Source organism: Cottoperca gobio, chromosome 9 (assembly GCF_900634415.1).
Source record: "Cottoperca gobio chromosome 9, fCotGob3.1, whole genome shotgun sequence".
Lineage (NCBI taxonomy): Eukaryota > Metazoa > Chordata > Actinopteri > Perciformes > Bovichtidae > Cottoperca > Cottoperca gobio.
The window spans coordinates 8,071,299-8,094,196 of record NC_041363.1 but is presented as its reverse complement, the minus strand read 5'-3'; the positions used below and the strand labels follow the sequence as shown (position 1 = coordinate 8,094,196).

At 40.6% G+C, this 22,898-nt stretch overlaps 1 protein-coding gene across 1 annotated transcript in view; it reads right to left on the bottom strand.

Moving 5' to 3' along the window:
• The window catches only part of mctp1a (multiple C2 domains, transmembrane 1a), a 123,505-nt gene that overhangs the window by 60,148 nt on the left and 40,459 nt on the right, over positions 1 to 22,898 (bottom strand). The window contains 7 exon segments of the mRNA XM_029439876.1: positions 1,258 to 1,444; positions 2,250 to 2,380; positions 2,617 to 2,781; positions 5,575 to 5,613; positions 6,942 to 7,053; positions 8,642 to 8,721; positions 8,889 to 9,031. Of these exon segments, the coding sequence (XP_029295736.1) occupies positions 1,258 to 1,444; positions 2,250 to 2,380; positions 2,617 to 2,781; positions 5,575 to 5,613; positions 6,942 to 7,053; positions 8,642 to 8,721; positions 8,889 to 9,031 (857 nt within the window).

Here is a 22,898-nt window from a genome sequence, read left to right as displayed (position 1 = left end):
CTGTTGATGTGCAGATAAACGTCCCGTGTCAAAGCTGTCAGTGAATTAAAACTATTGAAAGTGTTTGTGAGCATGTGTGTGAGTGTCTCTTTGTAGCAAGGAGTGAAGATGACAGGGTGTGAGGGGTTAACTAGGCTAAGACAAAGAGATAGGCTGAAACCATTGTGTTGAGTGGAGGGCCTCTGGGGCAGATGGGGCCTTCTCTCTCTCTCTCTCTCTCTCTCTCTCTCTCTCTCTCTCTCTCTCTCTCTCTCTCCTCTCTCTCTCTCTCTCTCTCTCCCTCTCTCTCCCTCCCTCTCTCTCTCTCTCCCTCTCTCCCTCCTCTCTCTCCCTCTCCCTCGTTCTCCCTCACCCTCGTTCTCCCTCTCCCTCACCCTCGTTCTCCCTCACTCTCCCTCACCCTCGTTCTCCCTCCCCCTCTCTCCCCCTCTCTCTCTCCCTCCCTCTCTCTCACCCTCTCTCTCTCTCTCCCTCTCTCTCTCTCCCCCTCTCCCTCTCTCTCCCTCTCCCTCTCTCCCCCTCTCCCTCTCTCCCCCTCTCCCCCTCTCCCTCTCTCTCCCTCTCTCTCTCCCTCTCTCTCCCTCACCCTCTCTCTCCCTCACCCTCTCTCATACTAAGCTCAAATCAATGACAACTGGCTAACAAGCTATGATATTTTACAAACAAATAAATGAGCCCAAATGCATTAATCATAAATGCACAACTCACTGCAGGACGTTGATGCAAATACCGCACAATAAAAAGTTGTTTCAACAATGTGAGCCTCCATCTTTTGTTTTCTTTAACAGTTATTCCAAACCTCTCAACCCGTGTTTCTTCCTCTCTTTCTTCCCCTTGTGAATCTCATCATCTCCCTCTTCATCCACAGCTGACTCTTCTTGATGAATAAGTGAGATTCTTCATAAAATGTGAATCAATTGTGACTTTATAACAATCAGAAGTCGGATGATAAATGTGTGAGGGAGTTGTTGTTTGACACGTCAGTCTGACTCGTGAGAGAAGAAACAATACTTTTCAACTTGGACATGTCGACATGCGTCACCTAGCCGTCGTAGTATCAGGTGTACGGTCAGTAATACAAGTAAAGATGAAGAATATGGACATAGTTCTTTCATACCACTCCATGAACGATTACGTGAACTTTGACATACTGGTTATAGTGTAGTCAAGAGCTCTCACACATTGTGTACCTTCCCTCTCAAAGTATTCACATACAACATAATATTATCTTAAACTCGTACAATAAAACCAACTCACATATCTCTGCATGATCTGGTGTCTCTCCTGCGGGTCGTCCAGCATGTTGACTGACAGGTCTGAGATGGAAACGGCGGCGGAAGCGGTGAGTGTAACCAGCAGCACCAGCAAACCTTCCCCTTCCTCCAGCGGCAGGTCCAGCTTGTATGTGCGCTCTTTACTGAGATGTGTCAGGTCGATGGTACACCTAAAGTGCACGTACACGCGCCAAAAACAAGATAAATAGTATTACAGATTAAGGAGTATTGTTCATTTTGTGGGGGAAGTTGACTCTGCTAGAACACAGCAAAAGAACAACTAAGCAAAGCTACGGACGACAATAAAGACTCAACTTAAATAAATGCAAGTGCAGCCGATTTCGGGGCTGAAGTTTGCAGAAAGAAATTCTGTAAAGTCACAGAACATCTGTAAAGTTAACAAAGAACACTCTTAGGTCTTAGATATAAAGGTCTCCAATTTCCCTTTAGAAATAAAGTGTCTACTCGTCAACATCTCATCGAAAAAGACTTAAGAAGTTGCATTTGGCGCTGGAGCATAACAACAGCTACAGCCTAACAGTATAGCAAGCGTCATGTGTACAGGATACAAGCAAGTGCAGACAACTTAGCCGAAGCTGACAATTAATACCTTTAAGTAGGCACTTGAGAGCGTCTTCCCTTGACTGAATTGATTTTCCTGGCTTGCCCTTAATATATCTCCAGTTAATATCAAGGCAGGCAATAGTAATTACTGCCCTTGGGTCAAAGAATTCAAAGCAAAGGCTTCCTCGAGTGCCTCCGTGCCGCTACACTCATGGATGTTGAGCGGGAGGGTAAAAAGTGAGTGAATCCGTACAAATTACAGACAAGGCCGTTTGAACTCAAACTGATTGGACATACTGTTATTGTGGACAACCTTTTTCTGCGAGACCTACCCTGTCACATTAGGTTCCTAAAAGCCAAAAGACATGCGTGAGACAGCTGCACGTTCAGAAAGACGGAGATCCACTGTACCGTCCCATGAAGTCGTCCTTCTTGCCAGCGTCTTTGTCCCAGACCGTAATGTCCACGTAGCCTCCCTGTTCCTCATACAGGTGGAAGTCAAACTGCTCTCTCCACTGGGGGTTCAGCGTTTTGGAAATTGTCTGAGTAAACAACAGAAGGAAATACATTGTTTGTTCACATGTGCTTGTAAATCTATTGTAGAAGCTTAACTGTTGTTTGTATTGAGCAATGTTCACATAAGGATAACTTAAAGAGTCTTTAATATGAATATAACCTCTCTAAATTGTAAGCAAAATATGGAAATTAATACAATCTAACCACAGAAATGTTCCTTTCCTACTTTAATCACAGGGTTGCACATAAGTAGTGTGTTTACCTTGGTCTTGTACTTCTGGTGCCCCATCCTGAATTTGATGTAAGGGTCGCTGAGGCCGTTGGCATCCATGGGCTGGAGGCTGCGACCTTCTATCAGACTGATGCTGACTATACCTCGCCACAGCTGGGATTTTCTGTGCACATCTGACAGACGCATACTCTGATACTGCAGCAGACACACACACACACACACACACATTCAAAGACACATTTACACAAACATGTGTGCATAAACAAGCATGTACACAAACACTCATACAATGAACACACAAATGCATTAATTAAACCCAAGATAGAAGTATGGCTTGTGTGCACTTAGTCAACAGGAAAATACACAATTCCAAAACACATAAGACAACACAGAGAGGAGCAGGCAAAGCACACAAGACTAAATGAGATAATTCAACACAATTCCCCCCTGACTGACGCGAGATCACCTGACAAACAGAACTTCACTACAAATTAAAAACACATAGTATCAAACTCTTATAATATGTATTGTAACCTCTCAGTGTTTACGGAGAGTCTACTGCAGACAAAATAGCTTATAGCCTGCACAATATTGTATAAATGTCGTTGCATCACTTTGTCCTTTTATGTAAAAATTCTTAATATAATAAAAAGTAAATAGGCGAGTGATTTGTAGACTGTCTTATCCAAAAACAGGCAGACCACTGAGACGCTGGTACAATATATGTAAATGTCTTATTCCATCTGGCTGTACTGTAGATTGACAGCGCTGCAAATTCAGATTGATGATTTTCCATATTTTAAGTCTGTTGTTTTCCAACACTTTCCTCAGCACTTACAGGCCTATTTAACCTCTCTTTGAATCATGTCAGTATCCTTCACTAAAACAAAGAGCAGGGTATTTATTTGTCAAACAAATACACCCCTCTCTCTCTCTCTCGCTGCCTTTCCCTCTCCTCCTTCCTCGTTAGGGAGAATTTATTAGCATAGCTTTTGTTTTGCGGGTGAATTTCATTAAACTCTGAACAAACCCTGCCTCGCAAGCGCAGGCCTTTGATCTGGAGACGAAGGCTCTTAATTTCCATTCTCCAGACATTAAACAATGCGAATGGCTCCCTGCAATACAGCCAACCTCCCATACTGCAACTCCCACATCTTTCATTTCTCCTGTTCACTTGCCGCTAACACACTGTATGCTAATGATAAGAGGTCACCGTTATGTCCTACTTGAGCACAATCCTAATTGTTTCCTTGTTTTGTTGCTACATATTTCTTATTACAGAAAACCCTGGGCTATTTGGATTGGGAATCCACATCCCTCTGCCAGAGCGCAGCAGGAGAGAGATCGTGCACAGAGATGTTTGGAGGCTGAAAGTCTTATAAGAGATACTAACATTCAGTTTAAGAACTAATACAGCCTTGCACACAACTTTCTTCAGCCCTTTGGAAGAATAAAAAACGTTTGAAGTACCAAAATAAGCAGTTTGCCTAGTGGTAAAGTTAGAGAGACCTGGATTTAATATGCATCTGACTCATAATCATTATCTCAAACTACTTCTTGAATCACATCTTCTGCTGCGGGTTCAACGCTCATAGATGCTTCATTAAAAAGAAGTGGTTGTGTAAAAATAACTGTGTACTTGTATGCAGTGGAGCACGGAGGCAGGGAGGCACTAAGGAGCAATGCCTTTTGGTGGAGTAGCACAGTTTAGCTAGTTAGTTGGTGTTTGAGCTAATTTCCGAGTCACAGGCGGGGTGGCCCAGTTTGGAGGCTTCAAAGGCTCGATTTGGGGAAACACAATAGAACAGGACGTCTGCCCAGCTCTGACCAACACACTTCAAATGTGTGTCTGTCTCTCTGGGCAGGATATCAAACTTTTCCCTTTTACATAAGAAAACATTTAGAGCCTGCAGCTGAGATTTAGGAGATCGACTAAAAGTTTCCAGATTCAGTGAAAACTTTTGACCAAAACGGGAAAAGATAACAAAATACTTTAATAAAAGTGACTCAAAGGCAAACAAAGCTGCGAATAAATTCACAAAATCGTCCCCAATACTGTACTGCGATATTTGATATTTGCGTTTCATGCATGAGCCAAATAAAATAAAAAAGCAGAACTTCGACCGGCATGCTTTCTGTTCAACCCGACGGCCAACGAGAGTCACAAAACAATTAAGCAAAAAGGAAGCAGTCTCTTATGTATGGCAAGATGAGAACTTAAAGTAATGTTCACTTGATGCAAAGGAGTCTAAGAGTGTCCTATAATCAGTCCACAATCTACAAACTTCCTTATTCCACAGTTGACTTGCTGTACAGGACTCCTTTAAAACCCTTAAAAAACTAAATCAATTGCTTTATTTTCTCACACTGCAGCTGCAATACACTGTGCAGATCAAAGGTGGAAGACGCACGCATATATCACTGCATAATTCCAAAGCTTAAAAGGACAAAGTTCAATATAGATTAATTTAAAACGTCAGGAAGAATGTTACGGTTACTTCACTGTAAATGACTCCAGTGTTAGCCGGATTGTAAAACTGAAAGACTCGATGTGTAAACACAATTCAGAAGGTGAAATATCACGTATAACAATGGCAGCAATCGTAGTGCGTTACTTCCACCCTTGGTGTATATTTATATGACTTAAGACTTGCCTTAACACATGTAAATGAAGTTCACCTTCAGGTTTAATCACTTGCATTCCAAAATAAATGTGATGTAATTAAAAGTATATTGCAGCATGTGGAAAATAAGCTTGTGATGATGATACACTAAAGAAATGATAGAGAAAGAAAAAACTTCTGATACCACTGTGGAGGGAGGAAAAGGAGGGAGAAAGGGGAGAGGGCCAGGGAGACTCCATCCATGTACCGGGACACAAGTGAAGAGTGCAGGAGAGGTGAGGTGCAGTGCGGTCGGTAGTGGGGTCACAGTACAGTGGGAAGTTGTGTGTGTGGGGGGGGGGAGTTACATGCTGTTTTAGTTTACCTTACTAGATCTTTTCCAGTTCCTTCTCAAAAGCATGGTCTGTAAATGAGACAAAGCTGTTACAGAGCACCCCCCACTGTCCCCCCCTTAGAGCTGCAGGGTCAGAGGTTAAAGGGCATTGGGTATTTAAGGTTCAGATGTTAACCCTGGCCTGGTGCAGGGGGGGGATTGGAGGGGGGGGGGGGTTATATAAAGAGAGGCAGCTGTCATTCATGCAAGTTAAGTAAGCAAGGAGTGTATAAGAAGCGCTCTTACTTCTCATATGGTGTCATGAAGTATTTGCATATGCAGACATGCACTTATACACACACACACACACACACACACACACACACACACATGTATGTTAACAGTAGCTGCGGTCTGTGCCTCTCATACAGTGTAACCATCATTTTTATACTTGATACTTTGAAAAATGTAATCTTCATTCGTAGACTCAAAGACAGACGGGGAGTGATAGCTGCTGCTTCCTCGTTTGGTTTCAGCAAACATCAGCATGAAAAACTGTTGTACTTAACGCTACATCAGGGTAAACACTTTGTTTTTAACAGCAAGGCATAAGAGTGAGGATTACGGCCATGTCCTCAAACATGCAATCGCTGATCGCTGAAATCACCAGATTATTAGCACTTCAATAAAGAATGAAGACATGTAACTTCTGTGGTTTCCCTTGTATACCAGTAGATGGCAACAGAGAGAGTCATCCAGAATGTACTAGTGTAACCTTGTACTCATTTTCTTCACAGTTGGAGAAATCCAAAATGATGCTTAACCTAAATAGAGTTTATTTGTTCTGTCAAATGTGGACTCTCTGAACTACAGCACTAAATAAGCAGCAGAATTAAGACATCAGATCAAAAGGAATAAAATATTTCCCCCATGACTCTGCCTTGTTCCGGATCGAGCATGCAGGGGTCCAATTAACCAAACAAATAATTGAACAGAAATAAATGCAACTCTGAAACATTGAGCATGTCCGCAGAGGCACGCGCCAACATAATTAGGAAAGAGGATCCAGTGCTCTTTGAACATGGAACTTTTCCACAAAACATATTAATTACACTTGTGTTTATGCATATGCATCTCCTGAGTTGAAGAGTTTCCTGTAACTGATGGTGAATGGAGCCAGCATATTCTAGCTCAACACAGCGTGCGTGACTGTTGCTGAACTTCAAATGTGAATATTATAAAACTTATTATATTGACTTGTTTTTGTTTTTTTACTGAAAAGCAGTTAAGTTTAACTTAGGTCTCCGGTATTTCCTTATTTGGCTACAATATTATATGGCTATAATATGAGACGTGTAGTGTGTGCAGGAAGAAAGAGAGATGTATAAATAATCTGATAGTTCATGTAGTTTTCTTACAGCTTCCCTCATGTCTCCTTCCTTCGGCGACAGAGTGACAGCTAGGTCCAGGCTGCCCAGGTTATTTTCGGGGTACTGTGGGTCCTTCAGGTCCAGCGTCACGTCCAGTGTCCTACATGGAAGCACAGCAAACCATAAAACTAAATGTATACTGTAAGTGCATACAAGAATATACTGTAGTACATTCATATGCATAGGATACCACATGAGTATTACACGCACACGCTATCCATCTTAACATTTAATCAGTTCAAGTCTGACAGTGAGTTACAAGCCGTCAACCTACCAACAGTCTTGAATGATGTATAAGGAAAGTAATGAGTAAGGGGATAGCAAGGATGGTAATTACTATTAATAAGAGCTCACTATTTATTAAAGGTATGTGAGCCTAACTGAATTCAGACATGCTCTTGATCATTCGGACCAGTTTACCGTTACAATCACTAATCCAAATGTAAATGAAATGGGCGCCGTGCCATCACTCCCAACTGACTGACAGGTGCTAACACTAAGCAGCAGCGAAAGGCACGAGTGTGTTATGGTGCTGTTCAGTGTTTGGTTACATCAGCAAGGCTAGTCCGGTTCTGATGAGCAGCGAGAAACTACATTTTGGGAAAAGACATTTGAAATATATAGAGGAAGTGAAATGTGACTAACATGTCATTATGACACACAATTGTGATGGAAAGAAAATGCATTAAGTGGACACGTTGAGCATTCTCATGTTACTATTAAAGCCTCTACACACCCATGGTACGAACATCCACTAGGGATGGGAGGGTCTGGGATTTTCAAAATAAATTGATTGTGTTGAATTACCATTATCAGGATAATTGTGAATATCCTCACGAGTGACTGGAAAAAGCTGTCTAGCTCGTTATCAAGCGAAAAATAGAGCAATTATCATGTAAGAATTATCCTTGTATTGTGCCGGCTGGTTTACTGTCACACACTCATGGCTGGAACGCTTGCACAGAACAGAGCCATCGATAATGCTTTTAATAAAACTTGTGCGTTTCCTACCATTACAAGTCCAAGTGTCTCCTGTTGAAAAGGTCTATTACCAGTACAGATTAGCAAACGTCCAACTGACAGAAGGTTTAATCAGTCAGAGTAATAGCAAACACCTGCGTGGGTGTGCAAAAAAAAGGTTATTGCTTTTCTTTTTTTTTATGTGACACCTACTCCAAAGTGACTGATGGCACAGCAGAGATGGCACACGATGAAGTTTACAGATAATTACACTCTGAGATATGGTAGCATTTTTACTAAGAAGAAAATAAATAATGGACTTCATATATTTCTAGGTTAAATCAAAATTGAATGTAGTCCTGTTATGCTTCATGAGGTTTGAGATGAGTTACCAGAAACTGCCACTAGAGGGAGACAGCAGATTATATTTGATCACGATGACTGCATCAAAAGCAAGGAACGATGCTGGAGAGGGGATGTGTCAAGAACAGGTTTTATGAGGGAGGACTCCCTAACCTTTAACCTCATAATACTATAGAATTGCCTCGGAACATGCTCATTACTGGGGGCATGTAGCGATCAATACAGTTCTTTAAATACAATCGGTAAAGAATAGAGTACAGGAGGCCGTTTAGTCAATCGCAGGGCAAGAGATTGAGGGTGGGTAAGATGCTAGTAGAAAGAAGAGTAATATTAATTCATTTAAAAGAAGAGAAAACAAAAGAGACCTCTGGTGTTCCAGTGACTCCAGGTGGAGGTATGCTGAGCCCATGAAATCATCCTGAAGTCCAAAGTCATAGTCAAAAACCTACAAAGAGACAATATTCAGCAAGTATCAACAGAGGACCCTCAACACCACATTGCAAATGTTATCTGTCATATTGATTTGTCATACATGGCATAAAAAGGAATCTAGCATTGTGAATTTATGTCTATTACGACTTAACAGTCATCCAACATGCAACAGCCTTGTACCTTGACGTATAGCGGGTCCTTCAGGGTTTCCACCAGAAGGCCTACTCTCTCGTCCCACACCGGGTTGAGGTTCTTATGGATGGTCTTACTCCTGAACACCTCCTTCCCTGCAATCTTAAACTTCACATATGGGTCACTGGTCCCTACGGGGAAAGACACCAAACACACAGAAACATCATTAATGATTTAGAAGAGTTTGACCATTATGATTGTATATGCTGCATATCTAACTATCTTTAAGAAAAAGGGTCAACTTGAAAGTGTAAGCAGATCACCTTCTTCAGCTTACGTCATTGGTCAAATGCTAGTATCTACAATAAGGATATGATACAACAAAAATAAATAGTTAATGACATTAGTGTCAAGAACATTCAAATCAACCTTACCTGATGATAATTCAGTGATGGAGACACAAAGACAGAAAGGCATGTCATGTGACTCATGCTTTGATGTGCACTGCCCAAACAGTACCTCTGTTCTACCACTAGGTGGTGGCATTGATTTATATTTGTGATTTTGAGCTAATATTTGTGGGATCAATGAATACTGTACAATAAGTCTTTCTTTTTAATATTTATTGACAAACATTCCTTGGATTTGCATCCTTACAAACATGTCCACCGAAAAGAGTGCACAAACTAACAATATTTAATACGCAAATGTAAACACACAAATACGCGTAGGTCTACAATACACACAAAGAAATGCAGTTTGCTTTGTAAAATACATAAAACACAATCAGGTTTGTCAGTCTATAATGTATTATGTCTATGTATTCACCATTCCTAATGATGACCAAGAGGAAAAAATAAGATATACAATTCTAAACCTACATTTTATTACCCTGATAAATGGGGCATTGATCTTCCTGTCCGTTCCATGTATGCCTCATTCTGACATCCTATTAGTCCTTACATTTTAAAATCAATTGGTTTGACAGACAAAGAAAAGCTAAGAGAGAGACCAGACAGAAACGCACCATAAAAGCAAAGCGCAGGGTCAATTTCGTAAAAGAATATGGAGCCTATGAAGTTAAATAAATGAAATATAGTATCTATGACATTCAGTCCAGAAGAGATGATGACAAACAAGCAGCACAGAGAGACTGGGGAGTATTCACAATGCAGAGTTTGCATTCAGAGTTATTGTTTGTGCAGGAAATAATCAGATTTATTGGCTTGGCAGTCTGATCACATCCAGATTGAGATAACAGTGGCATAAGGGACCAATCACAAGCATCCCTCAGACATAAACAATATCATTTTGACACATATATAACCTCCTGTATAGGACATTCAAACTTACACATCAGTTTATACGAATACTGCATTTCTCCTTTCAGTACTGTGGCTCAGAGAGACAGAGAGAGCCACAGACACTGTGTGTGAAGTAGCTGAGATAGAGGGTTGGTCAAAATATTAACAACCATTAGAACTAATGTAAATGCAAGTCACGTGAAGAGTAAGCGTATTTTTCTCTGAAAACACAATTTGCTTGGACACACTGTGCACAATGAGGCACATAAACACAGAGCTAATGCACTTGATACAAACTTGTCAATTGTATTGTATATGACACCATTTACATCAAAGAAACGTGCAATACAAGTGTATTTAGTGCCTGAATTCAGAGGTTTTATTGTTACATTTACTGGACGTGGCTGGTTTTGCAACTCCGCTACATGTGTGTGAACTACTTTGGTTCAGCACTGATGCTCTCATGTCACGATACAGTACAACTACAAAGGCAAACACTGCAACAACAACAACTTCAGGCTTTATAGTGAAAGAATGAGGATGAGCAGCAAGTTCCAGTGAAACGGCACCCTGGACGGATCTGTTTGTTTGTGTTAAACGTGTCACAAATCAGTGTCGTGTGAGCATCCACAGTGACCGAAGTGATTAACAAGCAAGCAAGATAAGAGAATCCTGTTATGAAACAAGTCTCAATCCTTTCTGCCAGAGCACATGGACACAACAGGAGTGTAAGTGAACATATCAAATCTACCATCCAGAACAATATATAGCGTACATTAAAAAACAAAGATGGCCATATTCCTGAGGTATATTGTTTACCCATTATGATAAATCTGCCCCGTTGTCTGTAAACAGCCAAGAAGAGGCTGCGTCGTAGACGAGGCTGACAGCGAGGGTTGCTAGTGGATAAAAAGCTGAGCTCTCAGTGTTTGCACACGTGTCATCAGATCTATAGTATTTACTCACTAAACAAAGGTAATTTGAGTCCAACGAGAGAATTAATAACATTAAACATAAAAGCGTAAAATCAGCTTCGTGTCAAAACTGATTCTGAGCTTTGATGTGTGAGCAGAAATATATGCACTAACGCTGGCCTGCTGGGAAAAGATGTCCGCTTCTGCACATTTAAACACCCTCATGCACACCGGCATTTACTTGTAACACACGCTCACACACACATATACACGCTTTTACACACTGATGCCCTTGACATAACACTGCAGGAGAGCTGCAGTGAGAGGACACGGGTGACAGCATAAGAAAAAAAGGAGGCGAAAAGACGTAACAGCAAGAAAAGTCTGAGAGGGCATCCCTATGGAGCATGAGCGACAACAAATACAAAATACGATGCAGAATTCTGTATACAAGCATGAAATGAATAAAAAAGGAATCTATTTGTGAAATAAGTGAAACAGTAGGTGTCGTGTAAATGAGGTGAAACTTCATGAGCTCTATAATTACAAGACAAAAGAGAAATAGTCCCATATACCCCATCATGGAAGCAAAAGCCACTTATCTCTAAAACTGCAGAAACTCTCTTTCTCTGTCTATCTGTCTCTCTTTCCGGGTCGATATTCCCCAGACACACATCACTGGCTCAGAGTCTCTGCATCCCACAGTGCCAGCTTTATGGTGCCATAAACACACGCAGGCTGAGAAGTATAAAATGGAAAAGGTTGGTGCTGTAGGTGGGTGGTGGCTGAATATGAGTAAGCGTGGGTAGAGCACAGAGGAGTGATCGCATTGGTGTTTTCTTGGGAAATCATCAACCACTATACATGACATTTATATCATACTTTTAAAAATACTTCCGACAGTTTGGTAGAGTCCACGAAGAAAGAAAAGGGATTGCATGTCCCACATAAGGGCTGACGACAGGATAAGTCAATAATCAATAGTTATTATAAGATCAATAAGCTTTAGAAGAAAGAATAATGGTTGGCGAGAATGCCTGAAACCAGTTGGGGTTAAAGACAGGAGGTTTGATGGATTGGTGCTACGTGGATGTTTGTCCACCTTGCAGGCAGAAGGCCGTGAAACAAAAGTAATGGGTAAGGGGAGGCTGGGTGTAAGGAGTCGATGTGTCAGGCACACTGATGAACTGGCAGCGGAAGGAAGGTGCTGATGAGCAGCCATGGAGAGCACAAAGTGTGTTTCTACAGTGGAGTGGCATTACTGGTGAGGCGTGTGGGCCAAATGTACGAGGGAAGATCCAGTTCTGAAAAGAAGATCTGAAAAGCTTGTATGTAGGTTTTAATATAGATTCAACGAGAACATTTAAAAGTAAAATGACAGCAGTTTAATGTTTGCAATGTTACAGAAATCCTTGTTGGAAATGAACAGAGATTCAACATAATACATTTAGCAATCCACATCCGCACTTCCAGCTTTGGAGCTTACTGTTTGTTGGGATTTCTGAAACTGTTTTGAGAAGGAAAACATCTGAAACTAAAATGAATAGCAGGTCAAAACACCTCTAACCAGCAAGGGCAGGAAACAACTCCAATAAAACTCAATTTATCTTATAGTAGACTTCCAACTAAACATGCTTTTAACACACACACACAGGATTAATCTGTATCTGTAATGGGCTTTTCTGTGAGCCCCAGTCTTGGAACAATAAAATCCAGGATTTCCCCCAATTCTGATGTAAAATAAGTGCTGAGCTCCCTGATGCTCCTTCCTGGAGTAACCCTCTTGGTCCATAGACTGGTGGGTGGGCAAGTGAGTGAGATACGAGAAATTTCCAAAAGACACAAAGAGATACTGAGAGGTTCATATCAACGTGTTAATCTATTCATCTTTGATGTTGCTATTAAAACCAACCACTAAACACTGTAATAGAATCTGTGAGGAGAAATAAAAGTGCTTGTGAGAGGACCCAGTGGCGCACTCAGCAGGTCATTATGACTTGGGTGTGGCGCATAGGCAGATCTAAAAGCCCCTGATAGACTTGTTTTTACTATCTTTTTTTACCACCACACACCTCTCTCACACCATGTCCACTGAACACCTAATGGGCAGCGGCCATTACAAATTTGGCTAAGTGTCTGTCTGCCAGTAAGCCAGGCAACCCTGCCAGACACCTGACACCTGCAACAACAGCAAACTTAAAAGCCCAATCTGTGCTCCAAATGTAATCAACAGCCCCCAATACAAAGGGTTAACACTAACACACTAGTTATCAGCACTTGAGCAAGCTAACATTTAGAAAATTGTGATTAAAAAACACAAAATGCTCAACCTGCAAGTCAAGAGCTTCAGTTCAAGTGAAAATACTTTAAATGTTTATGGTGAAAATGTAATATTTGATTTATGTTCTCATAACCACATCATGTAATGTGTTTGTTTTAGAATTATTAATGTTGTTTTACCTCAGCTGTCAAGATCTTGTGCACATGTATAGTTACTACAGTATGTGTGTGTGTGTGTGTGTGTGTGTGTGTGTGTGTGTGTGTGTGTGTGTGTGTGTGTGTGTGTGTGTGTGTGTGTGTACACTCCTATTCATCATTTACCTCCTCCCCCTGGGCACAATCCTCCGTCACCATGGCATCCACTTTCACTGCTATGCTGACGACACGCAAATCTATATCTCAACCAATTTCTTCTTATTATTAGAAAGTAATAAAACTAACGAGCATAGATACAGTAAGGCACATCACACTGTTAAATGTTGACACTAATTCCTGGGATTTGCTGTTATATTCATGTATAAAGCAAAGTGATCATCCATGAGTTTCTCCGGTCCTTAATGCAAACAGGCCTATCAGTGCTTTCCCACATTGCAAATGTGGCAAAATCATATTTTATTGAAGCTCATAAAGTGCAGACACTTCTCTCCCAACTGTACCAGCTATTACCAATGGGAGGCAGTGTGCATGCATACACACATACACTCACAGTCCAGGGACATGCATGAGTAAAGACATTCCTACTTTTCAGATTTCAGATTTATAGATACTTAATTATGCCATTTATTTGTCAAATTTGGTTTAAATCTTCCAAAACGCATTATGTCTATTCAATTGAATTCTTGAGCTTCCTTTCAATCGTCATATCAACTTATTTTTCTTCTCTCTACTTTCTTTTTCATCCTTCATAAAACAAAATCCTCCCATTCCCTGACTCACCATATTTCTTTTCCATCTTTCACTCGCCTGCAGCCGTCTCAATTAAATACAATATAAATCATCATCACACTAACTTCCAGTTGATTTCTTTGTTCCCATAGGTACTTAGTGAAAGTTATGGCGCTGACATATTCTCACCGTATCATCCAACAGCCTGCAGTGCTCACTCTGCAGGAAGCACGACTTGCATCGTGGTGAAAATGAAAATAAGATTTGAAACAAATGAATGAAAAAAAATATGATGGAACATCTACTAATTTCCCAATTATGAGGCGGTTTCAGCTTGTTGTTTTTGGTTTGCTGAGAAAATGTAAGTGACAGAGCAGGTAACATGAATGTAAAGACATTAAGCGTGATGAACATTGTTAAACGACCTGCACCCTTCACACGCTTCTTAATGACAGAGAATGCAGTGTCAATAACAACAACTGTAAAGGTGGATGTAACAACAGCAATATATCAATCAATGCATTGGGATTTTGTTTCACTTTATATGTGAAAATGTCCTCATTTAAAGTCCAAATATGAACTTTTAATGATAATACACAGTCAAAGTCAAAGTCAACTACAAGTCAATATAGGTTTGATAACATTTCAAAACGTATCAGTAGCATTTGAAGCTGTGATGTTATAGTCATTATAGGGCCGGGCTGAAAATACAGGAAAGTTCATCACAGTCAAATGCTTTCATTTAAACGCCGGTGCAGCTCTGGGAGTAAGCAGCCGCCCGAGGGTCTGCAAGCAGGCTTCCAAATGCTCCAGACAAACCCCTGAGCAATAACTGAGGATTGATTTATTTCACAAATGAAAAGAAGAAGTCATGAAAGGAGATGAATAACTCTGTGCCTGTGCATTAATATGTGAGAGGCATTTAATACAAATAGATGCACACACACACACACACACACACACACACACACACACACACACACACACACACACACACACACACACACACACACACACACACACACACACACACACACACACACACACACACACACACGGTCCTTCCAAAAAGCACCATTACTCTTCCTCTCTCACTTTTCATTACACAATCACTACCCTTCCTCACACTTATACATAAGGCACACAGGGGCAAGGGATGGATGCACTTGGTCATTAGCACTTTCAGTCACATGAACACACACACACAGACACACACACACACACACACATTGTTCTGAGAGGCAGCAGAACAATGGACAGACAGAACCTTTGACAGCACTGTCAGGCATCAGCTTGTAAAAAAAGAATTCTGGAACAACAAAAGGATGAGTCCTGTCTGTCTGACACAGAGGGAGAAAGGGCAGACAGCCAGATATATGATTGCTGGGGAGAAAAGCTTTGTGCAGCAGTTAAAATGACATCATATAGGATAAGGTCACGTTCAAACGTTCTTTGATCATGGTCATGGCCTTTTACTAAGCTAATGAAAGGTGCGTGTTATTGACTGCAGGGTGAAAGTAGTTAATGACGATACGGTGCCGTGGGTTAGCCGCACATCTCTAAAATAAAAAGCTCTTTCCTGCCATATGGCTTCAGAATGATATGTGGAACAATTCATTATTCTGCGTCAGCATTTTCATCATTAATCTGTAAATACGCATTACACATTCATGATCAATAGCTTTCTGAGTCAGCGCAGGGAAGACAAACTGTCCTGAATTATTAACTGATAATATATGAGCAGGTAATTACATTTCTACAGAGGACAGTGTAATATTATCTTCTAAAAATAAATATGATACTCCATGAATAATAAGATTAACTTACTCCTTTGGATATTAGAGTAGGCTACTGCAGTAAAACATGCCCAAAGTGGTACGCTTGTTCCTTAAAAAAATGACTGTAATAAGAAATCTCTCAGAACACACAACTCAAAAGTTTTCAAATGTATTGGGTGATAAAAGCAGGGGCATAGTTTCTTATTGGTGATGAAATTATGATTTGAACTGGAATAAACCACTGTGGTGCTGAGACTGATTCATAAAATACAATGAATATGGATGACAAAGTGCCTGCTGATAGCATTAGAAAGCCATCAATAATGTATAATGTCAGCATGAAATCGGGGTTGTTTCAGTCCACCACGGCTTTCAAATATTTAAGTTGATTCTACGGGGAAGTCGACTGCCACAGGAAATAAAAATGGAATATACAGTATGACTTAACTAATGTGGACAGGATCTGTGACAGCTCCCTTCAAATGTACTAAACTACAGTTGAAACCTTTTTCCAGAGATTGTTGGCTGATCAGACAACATCTACATATTCATTTAAACTGAACTTGCTAACTTTAGCCAGTAACAAATATATAAAATAACAGGGTTTCCTGCAGTGAATTATTCAGGAAACCCTGTTTGGTGCCTTTCCTGAAACAAATACCACCTCTGCAAAAAAAATCAAACAAATCATTAAACTTTAATGAAATATATCATTAACCTTCAGAGCAGAGCAAAACACCTCCGCAAGTCAGTTTGCTTTTAGAAACCCGCGGGCAATATTCAACACCTCATACACTTACTCGTTATGACATGTCACAATGACAGCAAAAGCACAGGTTTGATTAATAACTTTATGACTATTACAATATATTTCCAAGTACATTTAGATGTTCCAGTAAATCTGAATGCTGGATTACTGGAATCGGATGTTCTGAATAGAAATGAATCATTGTAAGGTTGGTAGTTGCACCTGTGATTTCCCTGCAATGTCAAATCTGTCCTGAAGAATCTCTATTATAAAACTGTTAGAATTCTGTATTTAGGAAAAATGTCTAAATTCTAGGATTAAACCATTAAACCCAGCATGGGAGATTATACATTTGCAGTATCTTTTAATGCAAGGAGCTGCTTCTGATGGGTGATAGAGAAGAAGAAGTTAGGCTGATCTAACAATTCCACATTAACCTTTTAACTACACACTGAGACAAAAACAAAAACTGTTGAAAAGAAGCAACATTTAAAAAGAAGAAACTCAATTCCACAAAGATGATAAAAGTGGCACCATAATAATCTAAGTATTAACCTTAAAATCAAGGAGTCATTCTGAGCTTTGACCTCCTCTTGGCACTCATCGCTTCACTGATAGTGAGCGCAGGAGGACCTATTCAGAGTTAGCCAACACATTGCCTGTCAAAAAGGCTGTTATTAAGAACCACAGCATGAAGGAGGTTCACTGATGCTTGTCATGAGATCTGAGAACAGGAGAAGGAAAACACAGTAAAGCTGCCCATAAAACCCTCAGTCATGCTCCAGCTGCAAACCCAGAGCAGCCTCATGCTCAGATGTAGTACTGCGTGTGGCTGCATTGTGAGCTGCTGGCCTATGTGCAGTGTCGGGATTGATGGATGTTTGCAGCTCTGGGGTTTCCCATTACCCAGAATGCAATCTGCTCAAGAGGATGCATTGGTTGGGAAAGGCTGCAAATTCAAGAAATGCCACTGTGGGATGCTGACAGAACAACTGACTCATTACAATTACACACAATAACACATAACGCTGCCTCCTGCTGCTTTATGCTGGGGAGGAGTTTACTGCACTCTCCTCCGCTGACATTCACCCCAAATGAACCTTCATTATGTGCAACTCCAACATGAGCTTTCTGCAATTAAAGTGCAGGGGACTTGAAATAAAACAAGAGACGACTGTGGTGTCAAGCTCTGGCTCTCTCACTGTTTTCACATCTTAAGAAAGTGCGACGGACGAGATAATTAGGCTCGCTGTAGACACAAATGGTCTTAGCCGTACTTTGCAAACTGATCACTGTAAACCTCCGCACTAATATTAGACATTTAAATATACACACACACACAGCACACGCACACACACAGCACAGCACACATGTACTGTATAATGAACACAAAATGTGCCAGCACACGCAACCGTCTAAGTAGTCATTACTTGGTCTCCGAGGGATGAAATTACAGTAGTTTCTAGTTGGGATGTGGAAGGACTAGGAATCAGGCTATGGCTGCACATAACTCAATACTGCTAGTGCAACCAATTTTTACGGGCAAATTACATTTCGACTAGGTTTAACAGTTCATAAAATTGTATGATATTTCTGCAGAAATATATTGTGAGGAGCTTCTTTCACATCAGTTGTGGGAATATTGTGTAAAGTGTCTTGATGTCTGAATGGCCAAAACAGCCACTTATACACCTATTGTCATCTTTTAGATTCATCTGCCAATTTGATACAGATCCAAAAGCTGATCATTTAGAGCCCATGCATAATATTTAGTAAGCTGTAAAAATGTGTAAATGGAGCATTTCATGTGCTAAAACAACAATACGGACAGGGATAGATGGGTGGATAACATGAGTGTTAGAAACAAGAAAAGCTTCAAGGGAGAGATACATTCATAATATTAGCTGCAGGTTGACACTAAGAACCACTTTCCATTAGGCAACATTTTGACATTAATCATTCAAGTAAAATTAAACTAAAATGGAGTGGAATGGAGTCGGTGTATTTGAACTTGCAGCTGTTGCATAATTATCCTTCATAACATGCAAACCAGAGTCGAGCTGCAGGAATAATTCTGGTGCTTAAAATGCGCAGGAGTCCACTCTCCCCGGTTTCAAGGCCTGTGAGGGACGGATATCCACACACGGAAATATTCAAGCGTCAACTTTAAAAGTATTAAAAAAAAAAAAGAAATGACATGGTGACTTTGAAAAGCTAGATAACTCAATCAAACATTAAGTGTCAATACTAGATACTCCACACAGATGAGTAAATACAAAATGATGTAGACATGATTAAAACATAACACACACTACACACCATCCAGGGTCATGTTTATCTATCTTCATCAGTCTCTTGGTCAAAGATTGGATGAGATTTTTGCATATGATTATATTCAGGCAATCGCAGCGAACAGGCGTCGCTCTGCCCGACACACAGAAGATATTGCAAGATAGGAAGAGAGGCTGTCACGTCTTGGGCTATAGGTACGCTTCACGTTGTAGTACCTCACTAAAAAGGGATCTAGGAGGATGGACTGAAGGCTGTTTTCATCTGAGGTCCCCTTTAACGCTGCAAAACGTCTCATTGGTATCTCATCATATATGACAGCGGAGTCAGGCTTAGGGCCCTGGGGACATTACAGGGTCTTTCCCTTACAGGATAAGTATAAGTAAAAATTCAAAGCAAGGTTATTTCACAGGTAGAATTAGCTTGGCTGGAAGAATAAATATGAAAAGGAAAAGCATGGTCATCATCATGTGGCTCTGACACCTGCTGCTTCTTATTTGTTGCTTTTAATGTCTCTCATCTCTGCAGCTTCAATTCAATACAATATGATCAGAGGCAGGTGTGAATGAACAGAGGCAGGATTACACTGGGACCCACATCATCGGGGTAGACACTCCTCTTGTACAAGCTGTACCTTGTTAAAACAACTTCATTCATCCGTATCCAATGCTCATTTGTTTCCTCTTGTGATTATATTAAACCACGTCAAGTGTTGGCTGGCTCTCCTGGCGACAATCTGTGAAATGGTTTGTGCAGGCTGAAGAGAGACCGATGACAATGCCAGCAAGTTACTGTGGTTGTATTGAAAAAGCTCCGAAATGGCTCGTGTTTGTTTAACACCAGAGAAGTGAGCGAGTGATATCTCCTTACACTTATCAATTTCTGAGCAACACATGAAGACAAACAGAGAATGAACTGATCCTGGATATAGATGCATATATTACCTATACAAGCACTATGTGTGTATGTACAGTAAACAAAGCATTAAAACACATTTTCAAAACATATTGCTTATGTTGTAGAAAGTGAGAGCAATGTGTCATAACTGTCATCAGTGCTCCCACTCAGTAAAAGCTCAAGTAAAGTGAAATACAGTGTAATACCATCATCTCTCAGTATGGCAGGTCAGTGTCTGCACTGTTCCCCACTCACATGTCCACCCTCTGTCCTAAACCCTGAATGCTCACGGACTTAAGCCGACAGAACTTGCATGTTCAGCAGAAATGCATGAGCACAAGAGGGTGCAAGACCTCAAAATGCTTCATGAGGACCACGACTTATAGAGAGGCTTATAGTTCATATATACACAGTAGTTTAATTATTTGGCGTGCTTCAAGCTTAAACTGCGTAATAAGAAAAATATGTAGGCGTGATGTTTGATTAAATAATATTTGGAAGTTTTTACTGTGTCACAGGACAATAACGACATATTGTACAGTGCTTGCAGGTGAGCTACTGTACAATATGCACTTTTGGCTGGTGCTTTATGGTTATAGAAAGTGAAATTAAAGGATTTAAAAGGTATGAGAGGGACAACACTGAACCTTTGTAGACTGATCGTAATAACAGTCTGAAAACGTGAAATGCTTCTTCCCTCGAATTGAAGAGGAAATCTCCAAATGATTCAAATTGGGCTATAATTGTTTATAAAACCAAGGCAGTAACAGTAATATCCTCCTTTTCAGTAAACGGCCAAATAAATGCAGCATCATGTTTATCCAACAATGTAACAAACCCCTGGCCAAAGACGTAACTGCGCAAGTGATTTTTCTTTACAATACTGCATTATGGGCTGGCTTTAGTCAAAAACAGAAAGGTTTTTTGATTAATATAATACATGAACAGATGAAGAAACGTCAGCCCTATTTTAAGATGATAAAGTGAAGAGGGCTTCTCTGGAAAACAGCCCAGAGAATGATCAGACACAAATCTATTTCAAATGTCCAATACTTTGGAGCCATTACTGATTCTCCGCTGTCCGTCTTTAAAAAGGCACATTATTTGTATTCACTTTTACAGATATCAAGACTTTCATTTCTGGGGACATGTTATAGCAACAGATCCTTTAATTGGCTGCGAGAGCCGTTGCATTTTGAACTGTAGTTGATCCATTTCCCTTGTTCTCTCGCTCAGGTACAAAAAGGTTCCTTTCTATGACTTGGAACTTACCCGAAGGGACATTGGCGGAAGACAAAACGCTAATGTGGATCCAGATGCTCCTTGTAACTGAGGCCTCCTCCCTCTATTGTGTCTGGTTAGTCAGCCTTGTCTCTGGGTGTAGACATGACTGTGATGCATGGATCCGAGCGGTGTCAGATGTTTGCGACCTGTGTGCTGCTGTTAGCTCCTTGTAAAGTCAAGTCCTTTCAAGTCTCCCTTAAAGTTTGGTTGTAAATCCCAGCATTCGTTAATAATTCAGACTTGTATTTCAACCATCAGCCACCTGGTTTCAGGTTTGGGAAATATTATAATGAAGTGATAAGTATGCATGTCTGCATGTTGAGGTGTTACTTTATTTTCCAGTTCAGGTTCACTAACTAAATATCTAAAAGATAACTAAAATCCCATAAAGCAAACTGTGAAAAATGATGTTTCCTCAAATGTTTTGCCAACAACACTGGAAGCCGTACCATTTATAATTCATGTCAGGGATTTAGGTGAATCAATAGGCACCAGACTTAAATTGCTTCTCCCAGAAAACTACTTTTATTCAACAACCAAGCTCTTCTCAAGCATACACACCTGACAAGGGAGCCAGGACTGATTGATTAATGGAAAATCTCACTAATCCTGCGTCTGTCTTCTGGGATTTATCCTTCGTCTGCTGTAAAACAGCGGCAACATGTGAAGGTCCCGACAGTTTAACGTGTCAAGATTTGACATAAACTGCTGTATATATTGATAATTAGAATAAGTCCTCTCTGAACACTGTGACAAAACAACCCTGATTGTTATCGAGACATTATTGCACGTATTAAATCCAATCCACTATTTAATTATCTGTTATGTGACCGTGTCTCTGTCCCTCCCTCGCTCTATAATGAGCTGTCTTGCTAGGCTCAGGACAGGACAGGTGAGCTCTGCGACTCACTGCTCATTATCCATGCGGAGAGGCAGTCAGGCGGAATGTGCGGGAGGGAGCAAGGCAGCGTGTTCGGATCTGCCCACATGGTGACTGCTGTAGCTGTTAATGAGACCCCTGCAGCCATCACTATTCAAACCACTGTGTGTGAGAGTTTAGAAGAAAATCTCTGGGTCTTGCTTGTTTTAGTTGGCTGGCCTTCCCACTAGGCTAGACAATACTGCCAGCTTAAAATCAGTAGAGGGGCTTTAGTCAGATATCCTGCACTTAAAAATCACAAACACTCCAGAGTGGATTCATATGAGAGGATATCTTTTATTCTGGTTCAAAGAGTAGATCAACTATATTTCTTCCCACAATAGGAGAAATAGGTAAGTGTAATGAATTGGACGACTCAAGATAACGCTACAAGAACATGCACTGACCCCTATCGACCATTCTGAAGTGCCACTCTGCCTTCTTTTCGGTCTCTAACTTTGGTTCCCTAAAGTTACTAGATAAAATATTCATAAACAAAATGCAACCATAAAGAGTATAAGCCATATACTATAGAAAATAGATCAGTAATACTACTGGACTACTGGCGTGCAAATCGGGACAGGAATGATTCCTAATCGCACAAACAAGATTCCACCTGAAGCCGATGTTGAGTGAGAAGTCAGCAGTGACGGTGAACAGTCAATAAAATGTGTAATTCAAACAATTGTGAACAGAATACGAGAGGTCTTTTAGCATACAGTCATAAATGTGCACACATATTAGGCTGATGCGTCCGGTA